Below are 19928 nucleotides of genomic sequence, written 5' to 3'. Positions count from 1 at the left end.
CCTGGCCTTCCCCCTTTCCTCAAAATGAAAGGGGTGGGGAGGGGAACAAGTGCTAAGAAATAGAAATCCCAACCCCAGGGTGCTGTTGGCAAAGTTCAAATGCACCAGGAAAGCACAGAGAGAAATGTCCCTCTTGATACAAACCCTCTTCCCCTGCCCTTGTTTCCAGAGGCCCATGGCCAAGTTCTAATGTATCTCCTTGAACTGCAGAAACAATAAATATCCACCTCCAGGTGACACCAGTGGTTAAGCATGACAGAATTTGAAATAGAAAGCACTAAAAACCCTGCCTCCAGGTTGCAACTACTAATCTTCTGAGTGTGAGGACAATGGCAACTGACACTAGAAACCCACCAGCAGGAAAATTATGTGAAGAGAAAAAATACTAACACACATTTCCACCTTAAAATGGACGGTACTGGAGGAGAAATAGACTGGATAAAATGAGAAGTAAGCAATATTCTTTAAAACATGATGGATAATACCTTTACATAAACATGTGTTCAATTCCAAGCTAATTAATGATCAGACAAAGTTGTCATTCTAATATCAAGAGACAAAGATGTTCATAAATAGAAAACTATGTAAGCAAGAGTTCAAGCAAACAGCTATTCCCGATATCTATGAAAAGTCTTAAACTTGTTTCTTTATTGGACTTTTACCATCTGCGAAGATATTCTATGGCTAATAAAATGGTTTTCCAAATGATTTTGGGCTAATAAGGGCAAGTCTCCTAGAAGGGTAGAGAGAAATCTTAAGAGTTAATTCACTTTTAGCTGAGGTTGTTGATTCCTTCTAGATGGTTTATATGTATACAAGTCTGGTATCTAATTCCTATTTGCAGCACTTTTTAACTTGACTTTATACTTATTATTATGAGACACTTTTAAGTCAATTTACTTACCACTCAATTGATTCTGTGAGCTACTACTGAAAGTATGGATTTTAAAATACAGTAGAACTGCCATTGAAAAGTAAGATGGAAGCTGGTGTTCAAGTGTTCTGATGGGGAGAGAGGGGTGCTCTCTACTCCACCCTCAAGGGGACAAGACAACAGAATCTGTCACCTCAGAGGGTGCTCTGTCCCACTTGTACTGGTTAGTGTACATACATTTCTACAAAGATATCTCTCATCATACAAAAAATACTGGCATTTGACAGATCATGTTTGCAACAGACATTCATATTTATTATTTAAAAGCATGGATACTTGCTCACACTTGCTTAATTTGACTTTCTCATAATTTTAACGAGACAAGCACTAAAATATATTACTATGTACTTGGGAAAAATTTCCCCAAATCTGAGGTGTGACAAAAACATCCCTGTCCCAAGAAATTACCGTTGCTTCTTCTTTTATGAAGTGTTAACATCTTAGGTTCTGATTCACTCAAACATTTTAGTTCTGCCAGTAATTAACCTCTCTAAACCTCAGTTTCATTAGCTGTAAAATGAGGATAATCATAGTCAGCCTACAGAGTTTTTTTTTAACAATTACATGAGATTGGGCACATAAATTGCCTTGGTTAGTGCCTTGGAAAAATAGGTGTTTGATTCAGTTCAGCTGCTCAGTCGTGTCTGACTCTTTGCAACCCCATGGACTGCAGCACACTAGGCCTCCCTGTCCATCAACAACTTCCGAAACTTGCACAAACTCATGTCTATTGAGTTAGTGATGCCATACAACCATTTCATCCTCTGTTGTCCCCTTCTCCTCCAGCCTTCAATCTTTCCTAGCATCCACATCTTTTCCAGTCAGGTTAGGTGTTATTATTACCATAGCTCATTAAATCTAATATGTCAGTGACTGCAAGATGCACCATTATGGAGTATACCACTATGAAAGAAATAAAAACACTATCAGTTCAACTATACAATTACAATGCAGTGCTTTTTCATTACTTAAAATTTTTATTTTACATTTATTGAGATAGTCTTTTTAGATGGAGACATAGGTTCTATTATAAGAACACTTATGCACGTACAAAAAGGGAGATATGAATTTAAAAATGGTTATTTCTAAGTTTCTTCACATTCTGAGTCTGACTCCCTGAATCTCTTTTTGACTCATAATTGCTGATGGCCGTGTTTTTCCCACACAGTATCCTCAGAGCATCAAAGGTGCTACAGATGCTGGATCATCTTTCAAGCCACTGACACTTTTTCTACAAGTTTTCATGCTGGTGCTTCTTGGATCTCACTGAATGACAAGAAGAAGAGGTTTTCATTCACCAGCCAGAATGAATAGTTCTTTCTCAAATGACAATTGAATTGCTTGTTGACTAAAACATCAAGGAATTGCCTTTGTGTTGTCACACCATCAGGAATAATAATCCATACACAGCAATGACACCTGAAATTGGTAAATCGGAATTGATTAAATACAGAATTTTCTCTGTTACCTTTTCCCCTTCCTCATATGAGTAAAATAAGTTGTGTAAATACCTAGAGTGAAAATGAAATTGAAAGTTAGATACTTTCCTATAAAATGTAAGTATTGATTCTAACAGTGTCCACAAAGATCCAACATTTATTCGTTTATTCACTTACCAAACATTTATGGATTGTTCTGTGGACACGTATTAGATAAGGTATCAGGAATTCAGAGAGATTATCTTCATCACTAAGACAAAGTGATGGATGCAGCTCTTGGGCAATGAGAGAAAGCAAACAGGTAAGCACACAATGAATGTGGTCATAAGAGATGCACGCACACGGTATGTGGGAGGCACAAGGGAGACCTTGATGGATTCTCCTTGGACCAGAGTTGGGGAAAGTACAGATGAGTTTCCAGACCAGCAAAGGAGGAAAGGGGATTGAGGCAAAAGGGGCTTTCCTCAAAGGAAAGGATGTGGCTTATAAATTTTTTCAACTTTATTTTCTATGTCCTGTCTGTGTTCCTTGCACTAACAGGCTGAAAGCATCCATTTCTCTTTTTTCTCCTAGGAATTGTCCATTTGTAACTTTAGTCTATTCTCTTCTCAGATTATGTTCACTTTTGACCTGTAGGAACTTTTTACATATTATGAACCTTAAGGTATTATAAATTATATATTTGGCAAGCATATTCTTCCATTCTGTCACTCGTCTTTTAATTTTGTTAATAGCAATTTTTATATTCCAACAGTTTAACTATTTCCCCAGTCAGATCTGTCAATACTTTCCTTTACAGTTTTTGGGTTTTAGATTTGCTTGTGAAGGCCTTCTCTACTCTAAGACATAGTCTAAAACTTCTCATAGATTTTATATATTTTCTTTCATCTTAGGGTGTTCTTTCACAACAAAGTCTAAAGCTAAACTTATTTTTAAATATTGCATGTGGTTGGTATAATATTTTCCCTGAAAATGCATACTGAATTTAAACCTACCCTTAGATTTTCTGTTAGGTTTTACCAGATTATTATTAACTTGGAAAATTCTAAGCATGCAGCTATTAATAATCCACGTCCACAAAGAAAAGTAGTGTCACAAATGAAATAAAACTACTCTTTTAGTTTCAAGTGTCAGAAATTTCCATCAAATTAACTTTGGTAAAACAGAACTTTTTTTTTTTTTGGCTTTCATAAAGCAAGAAAAGTCTGGAATGGGTCTGTCCTCTGGAATGGGTGGATCTGGGGGTTTAAAAGTCATAAAGACCAAGGCTGCCAGTCGTCTCTGCTGCTCTCTTTGTGCTGTTTTTTTTTCCTCCAATGGCAGACAGGCTTTTCCCACATGGTAGGAGAAATGGGTGCAAAGCATTCCAGACACACATTCCCCCAGCTCAGCAACCAGAGAGGGAAATCTGTTTCCCATCAGCTCTAATAAAAACCACATCTCAGGATAGGAGTGTGATTATCCTATCCTTTAGACACTGGTTATTTCTTTCCCAGGCAATGAATTATCCTATCCTTTAGACACTGGCTATTTCTTTCCCAGGCAACGACCCATCACTAGAATCATCCCTGTGGCCAGGAGGAGTGAGTTCTACGCTTTGACTAAGCAGACCCAGGTCAGGTTCCCAGCCCAGTGGCCAAAGCAGTAGGATCTGGTAGTAGAAGAATGAGGGTGATCATGAACATAACTGCCAAGAAATCACTAAACAATCTATTCCTCCAATTTGTGATTTGCTACAATACAAGCATTTACATCTCCCTATTCATTACAGTAGATTTTAAGACTAGTTGTCTTTTTCTTTTTCGACTATCTTCAGTTCAGTTCAGTCGCTCAGTCGTGTCTGACTGTTTGCAACCCCATGGACTGCAGCACACCAGGCCCCCCTGTCCATCACCAAATCCCGGAGTTTACCCAAACTCATGTCCATTGAGTCAGTGATGCCATCCAATCATCCTATCCTCTGTCATCCCCTTCTCCTCCCACCTTCAATCTTTCCCAGCATCAGGGTCTTTTCAAATGAGTCAGTTCTTTGCATCAGGTGGCCAAATCTTAGGCTCATATTAAGATTAATTTCCAGAACCTCAATATACAATAAATGATTTGAAACTTGAGTTTTCACTATTTGATCCTTAAAACAAGTTGTTTAACCTCACCTAGTTGAAGATTTTTTCATCTGTAAAATGAGGTCTTTGGTTTTATGATGTAGAGAAAAGGAAGGAAGACAATGCAAAAGAGAGAAAGGCATCTGAGATTCAATATTTGCCACAAATGATTCCTAAATCTACAAATGCATAATAATAGGTAATCTCAGCCCAGGGCATCATCTACCTCAATCCTGTACACCCTTCTCTAATCTGTATGTGTTACTTAAGGAAAAGATAGAGCTCAGAATCAGAATTCCCTGTATACGAATCAGAAGCTCTTTCAGGAACAAGTAACAGAAATCCAAGTCAAATTAGGTTAATGGAGTTAAAAAACAAAAAAACAAAAAGGATTTGCCAGTTCCTACAACTGCAATGGGGATGGCACAGCACCCAAGGAAAAGCTGCAGCAACCAGGGGCTCAGAAACTGTAACACTGGAACTCAACGCTACCAGTGTTCTGGGTCTACTTTGTTCACTGCTTATCTCTGCTTCTCTTTGCATTTTTACTCACATTATTTTGTAATGGCTTCCAGAAACCTCAGGTTAGCAGCCATAGCCAAAGGGTGTCTTTCCATTCCAAGAAATGACTCTGGCAGTAACAGGGTTATGTGTACACAATTTGGGCCAGCCTCTGTTGGAATGGGAATTGGGCACACATTTATTCCTGTAGCCAGAGAGAAGGCAACTATTAACCGAAAAATGGGGTGGATAGGAAGGAGGGTTGCCAGACTTTGCAAATAAAAAGACATCCTATATTGAATCTGGCAACCTTAGGTGGGAGAGTTTTCAAAAGAGGCAAAATTAATAATCACCACAGCTTACTCCACTGTTTCCTTAAGAACTTCCCCTTGTGTCCTTTGCCATTTTGATCATACCAGTGGGCAGATTTGCGAGTAGACAGACAACGGCTGTCATTTCAGGAATTTGGCTCACCGCTAAGTGTGGAGGGCCTTTGCTATATTATTGAATCCTCCTTGAAAAATTCTTTCTTGGCTTTTCTTAAAGCTAAAGTGACTCTTCCAGAAGCATCTTGGTGACTGTGAGCTGTGCACTTGATCTGAGTCCCAGAGGTCCTGGCCGATCCTCTTGCAATCCTCTCTTGATTTGTAACTTTGAATAACTTGGTAAATTACCTAAGAATTTCATGCATGGTCATTTCTAAATGAAGAGTCCTTACCAACTATGTTTCTGGAGCATAAAGGAGAAGGAGGAGGAGGAAGGAGGAGGAGGAGGAGAAGGAAGAAGGAGAAGATTTGGGAAGCAATGCAAAAGAGCTTTGATTATTGAAGAGCCAGCGACCATCTCCCACAGAGGAGCAGAAAAAGTCAGGCTGTGTTTTAGACAAACAACACATGGTTTGCAGACTGTGAATGGAAGGACCAGACGGAAGTAGCCTGATGGGGAGCAGTTTCATTGGTCTCATTGAGTGGTTTGGTTAGAGCAGTGGAAGCAGACATGGAAAGAACAGAAGGTAGAGGATACCTGTTTACACAGTCCAGTGAAAAATCAGTGGCAATTAGTGACTGGTATTTTCCATATTTAAATTCACTCCTGCTTTTAGCTTTAACCAATGACATATGGTCGGTTTCTCCCACTGTCAAGAACCTACAAGCAGCACACACATCGACTTTGTAAAAGACCACATTCAATATTCACTGAAGATATTGTGTAATCTGCAAGTTCGTCATGTTCTCACCATTTTAATGATGTTTTTAAGGGAAAGTACTTCTTCTCATATATCTGTCCTCTTAATGTTTATTTTTACTGAGGGAGTTGTATGCACAGGATGATTCTACCTTGGTGTCAGTTTAAGTGATTTTTTAAAAAAAATATGCATGATCCACATTCATTATTTTAGGTTACATGATTCCCATTTTGACCTTACCTCCAAAGAGATGAGGTAGAAAACTGTCAGGTCAGTTGTTAGCTGACCTCTTCCAGACCTGCCTCTCACTTGCACAGGTCAGCCAAACAGTCACAGGATGGGGCAGAATCTCTGATTCTCCACCTACAGCAGGAGGGCTCTTAGGCCAAGTGGTCTCTCAGCAGACTTCCAAATCTAGTAACATCAGATTCAGTAGCCAAGGAAATAATAACTGAGACCGTGAAAAGATGATGACTTTTTGCTGAATGTGACCTCTTTTTAAGTAAGCAGCACTCTCACATGTGGATTAAGAATATAGGTCTTGGAATCTAGTAGACCTGGGTTTAAATTCAGGTCCTGACATGTCATATCTTCCTTAGTCCCCACTTTTTTGAGACAGAAAAAGAAATACCTGCTCTGTTGTGTCATTATGGGGCCTTTCCAGGTGGCCCAGTGGTAAAGAATCTGCCGGTCAATGTAGGAGACATACAGGAGATGCAGGTTCGATCCCTGGATTGGGAAGAACCCCTGGAGGAACAAAAGGCAACCCACTCCAGTATTCTTGCCTGGAGAATCTCATGGATGGAGGAGCCTGGCGGGGTACAGTCCATGGGGTCACAAAGAGTAACTAACACTGAGCAACATGGACACAACTGAGCAGCTAAGCACAAAGTGTCACTGTGAGGAATCCATGAGAAGAAGAGGTGAAGGAAGCACTCTACAGAGGGTCAAGACCTATGCAGATCCTCAATACCCGGGGGCTAGCACTGCTATTGATGACATGGTGCACTTCCAATGTTATTCCAATCACCCAATCATTTGTTCATTCATTCTGTTATTCATTCAAAAATACCGTATCTTCCCAAGAATATTGGCATGGGTATGCCAATAGACATGGCCTCTGACTACAGAATTCCCTCCAAGGATTTTTATATTCCCACTTCCTGGCTCCCCACAACAGATCCCAATTGCAAGAAGCATTTTGGAATGGTTATCTTTATGGTATCTTTGAAAGTAACCAGCTCCTGGTTTTAATTAATCTTGGCCTCTAACTTTTTTTATGACAAGAAATGTCAGTGAACTCGTGCTGCAGCATTTATTTCCAGAACTGATGTGTTTAGTCATTTGTGTGTGAAACTGCCAAAGGCAGGCTGGGTTACTGTCCCATGGAACATCTGCACAGTGTTTATCATCTTGGCGTTTGAGAACTCCGTCAGTACGCGCAGACCCATGACAACCTCAAGATTTTGTTTCCAAATGTGCCATCGATGAATAACGGCCCAAATGAGCACAATCATTCAGACAACAATTTGGGTGGAGAGTGAGGCTGGGAATTACAATGTGTTTCCAAGTGCTCTGGGGGTAAAAATCCGTTGCTATCATTACAAAACAATACAGTCTTTGGAAGCACAATAATGTGTAGGCTGGCTTTAGAATCAGACAACTTGCTTTTGTTTTGGAAGCACAGATTCAAGTCTAGTCTAGGATAATCACTGGCAGAAGCAGCTTTCTTGATGAAGTCAGTCCCCTGAAAGAACATGTGTCTATATAACAGACTGTGCCTTCTCCTAACCCCCACCTCAGAAGCAAAGACTGAAAGCCCCTCAACTGAACTCAAGGCTTTCTCAACCCAGAGCACAGTGCCTCAACCTCCACCACTGGTAACTTGGGAAAAATTCAACTTGTGCTGCCTCTGTTAGTGTCCCCAGTGGTTCTATCTCTTTTCAAATGACTCGACTTTTGTCTCCAAATGGTATCTTAGGAGTGTGCAAAGGCACAAAAGCGATTATTTTTGGCTATCTCCTAGAACTCGAGAAACTCCTTCACAGAAGGTTGAAACCATGCCTGGTCATTTAGTCTGACTCGACTTAAAAAGGCATCGGATACAAATAGATTCTGGGAAATAAATCAACTTTAGGCCTTTTACTGCTGAAGGCTTAAAATAATTCCCAAAAAGGCTAATTATGTCTTTCTTTGCTCAGTAGTTGGGCTTAATAATAAGCACCAAGCATATGGCAGAGACTGGGCTGCATAACCCATCATAGCCTTCTGTTCAGCAATGAGGGTATTGGTCTGAAAGGAAACTATATACAGAAAGCTTATACATATTAATAGTTGTAGCATGTATTATTGCTAGAAACTATAAATGCAAACCTGGCTTCTAAACATTTCTTTCAAATTACTCATAATCAAAGAAACATAATATGAAATAACACCAACCATCTATTTTTCATCTATCAGATTAATAGAGATTCTTAAATGATTATAATATGACGGTGGATTTGATGAAATAAGCACTTTTATATCTTATGGTGAGAATATAAATTGAGATAATCTTTCCAGACAGCAATCTGGCAAGAGATACAAAGGCCATAAAAACATTCATATATTTTGATACTATCATTTCATTCTCAGACATCTATCTCAAGAAAATAGTATAAACCATGGACAAAGATTTAAATATAAGAGTGTTCCTTGTAACACTATTTATAATAGCCAAATTGCAATGAAAAAAGAATGATTAAGCAAATTATGTGCGTCTACCACATTCTATGAGACATTATGCAGTCATTAAGAATCATGTTCAAAGGCAGAGGGCAGAGGGGGAGTGAAAACAGATACAGAACAATGGATGCACCATGATCTTAACTATGCAAAACAATACACCCAACACATATTAGAGATGAAATGATGTTATTTTTAAAAATTCATCCATTTCTAAATTTCTGGATAGAAGCTGAAATATATATTAGTTAGGGATTGGGAGGTTGGAGGGGAAGTGCCTAAGCCACTGTCCTTGGGGAAATTCTGAACCAGCAAAGTAATCCAAATCCACTTGCAAAAAATATTCTGTTTAATATTACTGCAGCCTGCCTTCGCTGAGGGCTGTGGGCTCCTCCACACATTCAAATAACAAGTATTTATGGAGCCCCCACTACATGCCAAAGCACTGTGCTTGGTGAAGGGAAGACAATGTTAAGCAACAGAGACACAGTTCCTGCCCTCGCAGAGCTTACAGTCTGAGCAGTCATCATCCTTTTGCTGTCTCCTGATATTTTTTTCTCAGTAGTAGTAGCAAGTCAGGGATTTGAGAAAGAGATGTCCAGTGGGATATGTGTGGCTAATGGGTGCTGGACACAGCAATACTCAGCTGTCAGTTTGCTTTCTCTCAGTGAAGTTCCCTGGTGGGATCCTCAAGACATTTAAAGGCTGTTAAACACAACTGGCTTGTGTTAGCTGGGCTATAGGGAATAACAGGAGGGGCTGGTCCCCACACTTTGTAGCAAAGCAGGCGTAAGTTGGCAGAAGAAGCCTAACAAAGCACTCACCCGGGATGTGGAGAGAGAAGCACAGAGCTGCTGCCAGTCCAGAGCAGGAGGGAAGGAGGGCGACAACCGGATGTGTTGGTGGAACATATGGAGTCTCTCTGGAACACATGAGACAGGTGTAAACTCCTAGAGGGGATATCCCAAATATATATCATACCCAGAGGTAAGTGGGGTTGTGGGTATATTCATTTTTTTCCTTCAGGCCACCTATACTATCATTACATGAATGAAATGTAATTTTTAAAACCTCATTCCTTGCCACCTTCATATCATTTCTGTTTCTACTACTCTATCTTCCTTCCTCATCTTTCCTATCATTTTTCATTTTCTTCCTTCCCTCCTTTGCTGGCCCACAGATCACGAGTCTTGTCAGCCAGTCACATATATAAGGAGATTCTTTGTGCCATGACCTATATTTGGTATTAAAGTGGCAAGCCTCATCATGCACTCATTAAGCATTTCACATGTATTGACTCCTTTAATCCACACAACCACCCTCCTGGGTAGCAGTACCACTATCCTTATTTAGCAGACAAGGGCATGGAAGCGCAAGGGCATAAACCAATCTGCCCAGTCACAGCAATGAAGAGGAGGACTTTGATCTGAACCCAGGCACTCAGACTCCAGAGCATACACACACCTAGCCGCTTTACTGGGCAGCCTTGGAGAGGACACAGATGACCACAGTTACAGTTCTAACCCCAAGACTGCTTAGTATCTCAGCTTTTATATGAAATTGAGGGTACAGTTCCTGGGATCTTGAGCCCAAGTATCTGGTAAGTGGTGGGACATAAGTCCCAGCTTAGTGTCCTAGGGCACACACTGCACCCACCCATATCCTCACCAATAGAAGGCAGGCCATAGGACTCCACTACTTAGCCATGTGACCTCAGGTAAGTTGCTTAAGCTTTTTGACCTTCATTTCTCAATCCACAAAAAAGGGCAGTAATATCCACCTGATTAAACAATGTTTATATATCTTATATATCCTTATTGTTGTACAGGAGACATGAGTTTGATCCCTAGTCTGGGAAGATCTCCTGGGGAAGGAAATGGCAACCCACTTCAGTATTCTTGCCTAGAAATCCCCATGGACAGAGAAGCCTGGTGGGCTACATGGGGTGACCCGTGGGGTCACAGAGAGTTGGACAGAGCTTAGCAACCGAACAACAATAATGTATCTTTGGCACAATATCTAGACATAATTAGTTCTCAGTAATGTTAGTTATTTGTCCCTATCTGTCACTGGCAAACTTTTTGTTGGAAGACTCACTTGTCCTCATGTAACTTACCTTCTAGGGGTCAGCAATCTACAGCCTATAGAGTAAATCTGGCCCACTGCCTATATTGTAAATAAAGTTTTATTGGAACACAGCCATGTCATTTATTTACATATTTTCTAACGGCTGCTTTCATGTTACAATAGCAGAACTGACTAGTTACAACAGAAACTGTACTACCTGAAAATCCCAAAATATTTATTCTTTGGTCCTTTACCCAAAAAGTTTGCCAACCTCCACTACAGACACACTAACTAGATGGGGTAACAAAACAAATATACAAAATTGGCATTTTTGGGGTCAGGTTTTAGATCTATATCTCTTGTTTACTTTATGGAAAGCTAAAATAAGGTTTATATTCTAGACAAAGGGCATAGAAAACACATAACATAAAAATTTTTAAATTGTCATTTTAAAAAAGTCACAAATACACAATGTCATTTGGCAGGATGTGAAATGGTTAACAAATTCCCCACATCATCTGTCCTTTCATGTGTCATTTCAACGTTGCTGCTGAAGGCGTCTTTCCCAGGCACTGATAGTCTTATCAGGGAGGCAATGATCTATGTTTTAGCCCCTTGGTTCATACATTTGGGTATCATCTGCCTTGCCCTGAGATGAATCAAAATGAAACATTACAGGCGTGAGAATGGGGAGGTTATGGCTTCCAGAATAAAACAGCAGCCTAGAGATCTATAGAATGTCTCCAAAGGATATTAAATTAATCAGCCAAGGATTATTGTGTATTTTTCTGAACATCTGTGAGCTCTTTCTTTAGGGTGTTTGGATGGAGTTTCTGTGATGAGATTGTAGCGGGGAGACCACAGTTACTGTAACACGGATGGCATGTGGTGAGAGATTCACATGGTCAACAAGGCTCAGCATTCAGTTGTCCAGTGGATTTTCTGAGGATATGAGTATACACGCTTCCGAGGAAAGGAGGCTGTGTTCTGCAATCTGTTTAGAGAAGGCGCAGGTTGGTAGGAATGGAAAATCTGTTTTTCCTATTGTGCTCTTTCAGAATCAAAGAGCAGCCAAAAATCCCAGGGGGGAAAAAAATGAGAGCTCTTTTTAGAAAGATAATTGAGGGGGAGGGAGAGCAGACCCAAAGTATAGGGCACTCGTACATAGTTACCAAGAAAGTGAGGGATTTCTCCCAAATTAAATTTCACGTTAGGTGACAAAGATTACAGATCTAAACTAACCAGGGACTTGAGGGAGTGTATTTTGGAGGCAAAGAGATGGCTGTGGAAAAGTGGAAACAATTTAGTTTAATGTAAAAAGCCGTTGTGTCTTGAGCATCCATCAAATTAATTGTGACAAAAATTACTTTTCAAGGAGGATACTTAACAGAAAGGCTTCATATCAGGGTTTGGTTAGACAGTACTGCACAAAGAGAAAATGGTGAATCAGAGAAAGAATAGGGGCTTCGGACTGAGACAGACCTCGGTTTACAGCCCGGATTAGCCACTCACCCTCGTAGAAGCTCAAAGAAATTACTTTGCCTCTCGGAACCTCCCTCTCCTCTCTCTGAAGCCAACCATGCCTACAGTCCACTCCAGAGAGAAAACGGCAATCCTCAGTCCCGGTCTCAGGCTGTCTGCACCCCCTCCAGCTTCAGGCTCATTTACATCCGTATCTTTTCACGCCTTTCTTCTTCCCGGGAATGGAGGGTGTCTCCTCTGGTTCCCTTTAAAGCCACCTTGCTCCTGCCTTTCTCCCTCTCACCTCCTCTTGACCCCCAGTCTCTATATCTCTGGTCTGTACCTCTCTATCCACTCCTTAGTCACACAAGCAAACATTCCTCATCTCTCCCCTAAAACTCCTAAATTCTCCAATTACCTCCTAACTCAAAAGACACACTGGACTCCCACACTCATTCTCAATCCCAGTATCAGAAATTCTGATTCAATAGATCCAGAGTAGGGCCTGAGGAATGTGTAGTTTGAAAAGATCCTCCAGGCCATTCACTTATTTCCTCCCACCTCCCACCGCAACCTGACTCCCAGATGAAAACCCATGCTTTGAACTTAGGCAGGAAGCCCAAGCCAGGCCTGGTGATTCACAAGATGCCTGGAGTCACAGCTGTATGCTTTTTCAGCTGTATTAGCTCTGTGCCCTGCTGGGAACCAGATGCATCCATGAAAACTTAGCTCTACCAGGCACCTTCTGTTCTTCCAAAGGAGTCAAGCCAATTGTTTTTGGCTGAGCCAAATACAGAATTGAAAGGGCCCTTTGGGAGATTCCTTGCAGATTTCTATAGCAATTGAGTATTTTCATGTCTAACTTCCCACTCCATTGCTATTATGCATGGGCAATCTGCCTTTGCAGACTCTGACTCTCCAGTCCCAAAAAAATCTCCACCAGGTATTTCTGGGAGTTCTCAGAGGTGACCCAATAGTGATTTCTGGTATTTTTGTTCTCTCTTCTTGCTCCATCCTCTCTCCCTTGGGTGCTGCTATGTTCATCAGTCTCTCCTGAACCCGTTGGACCTGCCAAGGCTTCCCCACAACTCTACTGTTTTCATCCTCTCTTCAGGATGCCACTGCCTTCACTGGACACCACCACCACTTTGGCAAGACCAGTCATCCATCCAACAAGGTTTGGCTGCCTCCTCCAGCAAATTGAAGGATTCCAGTGTTGATTCAAGGGGAACTTGACTCCCAGGCTGCTGTTGAACTGGGGAGAAATGTCTCTTTCTCCTTTTAGTGTGAGATTCTCTTATATGCATATCAAAGCATTTACTTACATCATAAAACCAAAGACCTCATTTTACAGATGAAGAAAGTCTTAACCCAGGTGGGGCTAAACAACTTGTCTTAAGGATCAAATGGTGAAAACCCAAGTTTCAAATCAATTTTTGTGTACTGAGGTTGTGGAAATTAATTTTAATGTGAGCCTGAGATAATCAAAAGAGAGAAGGACAACTTGTATGTCTAAAAATCTAAAGTAATCAATAGGGAAATGTAAAGGCTTGTATGGCTTTTATGATTATTGATTGTAGCAAACCACAGATTAAACAGTCAGTAATAATTCTGAGGCATTTGTGCCTTCAGAACCAACTGAAGCATCTCCAGCAGCTATTCGGTAACAGGGAGTCCAGGCACCTCTTTGCTTTCCTTGGAGACCAACATCTGACCAGAGACAAGCCTTTCCCAAAGACCTGCTTAAGTTTCCAATTATATCCAGCATGAACATCATTATCGTAGGATGACTGTTCTTCAGCCAAGCCTGTGTGCCATTTCCATGCCTCACACTCACGTTGCAGCCGTGGGCTTTGGATACACACTTGATTGCTTCTAATACAAACACTAGTAACTATTTTGGAAACCTGACAGTTGCTCATCAAATTCTTTTCTAATGCCCTAATGTTACGGCCTTAGAAGAACTTATTAAGGGACGATTATCTCATTTGAATCTTTAATTACCTTCCACCTCTTTTATGGATATAAGCATGCAACTCCTTCATAGAACTATCATCATATGAATATGTTCATTAAGTCCAACAGCTGTCCTTTACCACTGAGGCCCAGAACACTCAAGCACTACTTCTCTGAATAGTTCATCAGTTGAATTATCTGATTTATTTTACACTTTTCAAAACAATAAGCCCCAAGTTATGAGGGTTTTGTCTTATTGCTTACGTTGAACTCTGCTGTTCCTCTGGTTATCCCATAACAGTGGACTCAAATTTTCATCTGGAGGTATGAAATTCTGACTTGGTCACTTTCCAGAGGTGGGGAACAGGAAGAAAAGGGAGGAGCCATGTGACTGCTGATTATACATTGAGACCTGTTTAATAGAAGCTGTATTCTGGCTTGATAAACTTTCTGCTAAATGTCTCTTTTAACAGAAAATGGTTCTGGGGTTTATTCTCAGGTGACAAGTTTACTTTTCAAAATCAGATTACAAATTAGGTAGGCTGTATTATTTTTATTTTTTCTTTTGCTTATTTGAATTTATAACGTTTTCATAGAGAAGACAAATTTCTTGTATGACAACAAAACTGTTGTAAAGAAGTGAGGAATATTGTGAACACTTCAGATGACCATGATGATGTTAACCCCATGAGGGGACTGTCTGGATGGAGTTGCTGCCCAGCCCAGACTCTGAATGCATCATTTTAGTGCCTCTACAGTTCATTAAAGCAAACTCTGCTGGGTTCATATGGCAGTGTGAATTCAGCTTTGAACACTCACTCTGCTCCAAACTTATACATGGATAAACGCATGGATAAAACACAGAGATACAGAAAAAAGAGTACGAAGAAATTCAGCTGACCTAAAAGGTGAGAGTAATATCTTTCTGGTCCAGTCATAGAAGAGAGATTTTTAAAACTTCTCTGTATTTTTTAAGAAATAGTGGGGGGTAGGGGAAAAATAAGTGAGGGAGATTAAGAAGTATAAACTTCCAGTTGCAAAATAAATGAGACATGTATAAAATGCACAGTGTGGGGAATATAGTCAATAACTGTATGATATCTTTGTATGGTGACATATTGTACCTAGACTTAGCATAGTGATCATTTTGAAATGTATAGAAATTATAATTTCTATAATTATAGACATTTATATTTATATAATTATAATTTCTATAATAGAAACTACTCTGCTGTGTAACAGGAACTAACAGTGTTGCAGGCCAATTATACTTTGAAAACAAGTAAACAAACTCATCTAAAGATCAAATCTGTGGTTACCAGAGGCAGAGGGTAGAAGGAGAGAGAATTGGATGAAGGCAGTCAAAAGCTACAAACTAAAAAAAAACTATGTTTTAAAATTTGAGGTGATTGTAGATTTATGTGCTGCTGTAAGAAACAATAGAGTGAGAGCTTACATACCCTTTACTCAGTTCCCCAGACAATACCTTCATAACTATAGTGCAGTATCACAATCAGACCATTTACATTACCATAATCTAGCAATCTTCACCATATTTCATGAGTTCTACATGCACTTATTTGTGTGTATATTTAATAAGATGTTATTTGATATTGCACGTATAGATTCAAGTAATCATTTCCATTGTCCAAATAGAGAAGACGTCCATTACCAGAAGGATCCCTCTACTGCCCTTTTATGACCACAGGCACCATCCTGCCCACCCATCATTATCCCCTGGAAACCACTAATCTGTCCTCCATCTCTGAACTTTGGTCTTTTCAAGACTGTCATATAAATGGAAGAATCATAGAGTACCTTTTTGATTTGGCTTTTCAAACTCTGTATAATTCATTCAGGATCCATTCAAGCCATTACATGTATCAACTCCTTCTTATTACTGAGTAGTATTACATGGTATGATGCACCACAGTTTATCTTTTCACTCATTGAAGGATATTTGGATTATTTCTAGTGTTTGACTATTACAAATAAAGCTACTATGATTTGTGTATATATTTTGTGTAAATGTTGAGTTTTAATTTCTCTGGGATACATGCCCAGAATTTTTTTTCAGTCTCCCATACTACATACAAACATAATAGGATGGAATCATGTGTCTCATAGTTCTCACAGCTAGTCTGTGAGTCTGCTCTGGATGATTGATTATCATGTTAGAGGTGGAGAAACTGAAATTATCAAAATGATCCACCAGATTACTCTGAATGTAAACTTTGAAGTTTGAATTCTTTCTCATTAAGGCCTTGCTTGTTCTTTAAGGCAGCCCTTTTTATAAGAGAAGTTTTCTCCATACTTGAAACAGGATATTCTTCTGTTACCTCTGAGATTTTTCATCTTAGTTTTAGGTACGTATATTTATTTATTTAATTTTAAATTAGTTTATTTATCTATTTTTTAACTTTACAATATTGTAGTTGTTTTGCCATACATTGACAAGAATCCACCCTGGGTGAAAATACATGATTTCTGCACACATTTGGATGTCTCTGATTTTGAAAATGGATCCCTATCCCTTTCTCTTAATGACGAGAGCAGTCTAACCATCTCAGACAATGAGGAATGCATTAGCACCAACTGGGGAAGAGCAGGAAGTCTGTAAACCCGTCAGCAGAAGCTAACTAGCAGCCAGAAATTCCTCCTCCCCGTAAGCTGGAAAACAGCTGTCCCTGAAAACTGTCACTCCAAAGAAGGAACTACTTACACTCTTTTCTTTAACTCAAAAGATCAAGGCCTGGCCGAATGGAAGGCCAAGTCATTTGTCTGTATATTCACAAAGCACAGATTTAGCACCCCCGACCTCCAACTGGCTCCAGCTTGAAAAAGCAAAACTGGAAACCAAGAACCATCAAACCATAAGCTTCATTATAGCTCCCTTTGACCGTTTCATTTCATTCAAATGGGCTACTCACTGACTGAATTTTTGTCCATATTTTCCCATGTAAGAAGACGAAACGACACAGATTTAAACCTGCAGTCAACAAAACCAAAAAGAAAAAATTCTAAATTCATCGATTCCAAAATGTGCATTTCAGAAGATAGGGAGCTGGTCTAGTTTAACAGTATGCTAAGCAGGTAAAATATTTTATCTTAGAATTAAACTCATCATCAGTGAAACATGAAGCTTCTACAGCCTGCCTGGAAAAGACAAGAAGTGCTGTTGCTCTGTTGTGAGAGGCATGGATTCAGCTCAGAGAGGGCAAATGACCTGAATGACCTGAATATGCCACTTTCAACAACTAATTCAGATTAAGTGAATTAAATCAACATCCACCTTTCCTGGATTCTGGGTTGGATTTACATATGAATAGAATTGATGCTTGCTGGGCTTCCCTGATGGCTCAGTGGTTAAGAATCTGCCTGCCAATGCCAGAGATGCAGGTTCATTCTCCGGTCTGGGAAGATCCCACATGCTTTGGAGCAACTAAGTCTATGAGCTGCAACTATTGAGCCTGTGCTCTAGAGCCCGGAAGCCACAACTACTGAAGCCCGCATGCCCTAAAGCCTGTGCTACACAGCAAGAGAAGCCACCGCAATGAGAAGCCCAAGCACTGGAATGCAGAGTAGCCCCCCACACACTGTGACTAGAGAAAATCTCACATAGCAACGAAGATCCAACACAACCAAAATAAAATTATAAATAAAAAAATTAATCCTTCTCAATTAGATGGGATTTCATGTAATAATAATAATAAAAGACAATAATACCTCATACTGATCAGGTGCTAGCATAGGGTTAGCTTCACAGGGATTATTTCCTTGTATCTTCAAGATAATCCTATACTTCTGACTGCTGACAAGTGTTCAGTCATGTCCAACTCTTTGCGACTCCATGGACTGTAGCCTGCCAGGCTCCTCTGTCCATGGAATTTTTCTAGGCAAAAATACTGGAGTGGGTTGCCATTTCCTACTCCAGGGGATCTTCCCCATTCAAGGATTAAACCTGCATCTCTTGTGTCTCCTGCATTGGCAGATTCTTTACCACTATCACCACCTGAGATGGTGGATATTGTTATCGCTATTTGATAGCTTAGGAAACAGACTCAGAGAGTATAAGTGACTTGCTTACGATTTCATAGCTATTAAGTGATGAATCTAGGATTCAAATCTTTACCAAAATTCAAGTTCTAAACCAACAGCCAGAGACTACCCAGTTTAGTAAGAGACCAAGCACAGATCTTCTAGACTCCAATTTCCATTTTTGAGTCACTACAAGATAAAGCAAATGAACTATAAAATAAATATCTTTGAAATGAATCCCATATTAAAATTAAAACAATATTCAAAGGAGAGCAGAAAGGGAGATGGTACCTCGTGTGGATCTTATAGTCAGGACATAAAAGAAGACTGGATTGGCCTTGAGCAGGAAAAGGTAGCGAAAGTGATGGTAAAGAAAAATCAGCCAACCAAATGCCTTGAGAGTCACTTGACTGGTGTGGTTGAAAATAGCACATGCTAGTCATGACTAACTAACAGAAAGATGGCCTGGATTTTGAATCCTCAAATCCTTACCTGAGAGGTGGACATGTGCAGGCTACATTCTAAATAAAGTTATATGCTTTATTGCAATGATAGTTGGGACCCCAAAGCCCAATGTATTCTCTTGGTGAGGGGGGATAGGCCACCAGGAGCCTGGCTCCCAGCTGACCTTATAATAGAAGCCAAGCAGGCGATAGTCCTGGGCCTTCCCATTGCCTGTTACAAACAGTCCTGGGCCTTCCCATTGCCTGTTACAAACGAGTCTTTCCTGGCTCTCTGCCAAAAGTGAGAGCTTGTAGATTTCACATCTCTCCTTGGAGTCTTCCCTTCAGTCCTTAGCATTACTTTCTAAATGAAGGAAAAGATGCACAAGAAAGCAGCCAAATTATGTCCTTGTCTTATTCCCAGGTGCATATCTCTTGGCTTGAAAAAGAAAGCTTTGTTCTTCTCTTCAGGTAAGTGTTTAATCATTCCCTATTAACCCTATGGGTGAAAAGGGGATTTGTATCATAGACTTATGGAGATGGCCAAATGCATGACACCTAATGTAGGGTAAGGGAGTTAGAGAAGGCGAGGTTCAGAAAAAAAACGAGACCGGCACTTTACAGGAACAGATCACCTTTAATGAGGTGAGAAGGGGCAGCAGTCAGATTAGTGAGCTGCTGCACTAACCCAAGAAAAGAGTAAGTATATATAGGCATATATGTGGAAAGCTACTGTCTTAAGGGGGCCTGTTCTTCTCCAAGGTTGTTCAGAGTGCTGCTGCTGCTGCTAAGTCGCTTCAGTCGTGTCCGACTCTGTGCGACCCCATAGACGGCAGCCCACCAGGCTCCGCCGTCCCTGGGATTCTCCAGGCAAGAATACTGGAGTGGGTTGCCATTTCCTTCTCCAGTGCATAAAAGGGTAAAGTGAAAGTGAAGTCCCTCAGTCGTTGTCCGACTCTTAGCGACCCCATGGACTGTAGCCTACTAGGCTCCTCTGTCCATGGGGTTTTCCAGGCAAGAGTACTGGAGTGGGTTGCCATTGTTATCTCTTAAATGGCTGGGGCAAGGAATTTTGGA

The 19928-nt window shown here is 40.3% G+C and overlaps 1 protein-coding gene across 1 annotated transcript in view; it reads right to left on the bottom strand.

Annotated features, from left to right (window-relative positions):
• MAIP1 (matrix AAA peptidase interacting protein 1) overlaps window positions 1-19928 on the bottom strand; it is a 139797-nt gene that overhangs the window by 50648 nt on the left and 69221 nt on the right. Inside the window, exon 5 of the mRNA XM_081576152.1 lies at window positions 9711-9808. Within this exon, the coding sequence (XP_081432278.1) occupies window positions 9711-9808 (98 nt within the window). The remainder of the gene's footprint in view (window positions 1-9710; window positions 9809-19928) is intronic.

The sequence above is a fragment of the Giraffa tippelskirchi genome, chromosome 3 (genome assembly GCF_054371585.1).
Source record: "Giraffa tippelskirchi isolate mGirTip1 chromosome 3, T2T-mGirTip1v1.2.pri, whole genome shotgun sequence".
In the NCBI taxonomy this organism is placed as follows: Eukaryota; Metazoa; Chordata; class Mammalia; order Artiodactyla; family Giraffidae; genus Giraffa; species Giraffa tippelskirchi.
The sequence above is the reverse complement of the archived record's forward strand: the minus strand, read 5'-3'. Positions and strand labels throughout refer to the sequence as shown.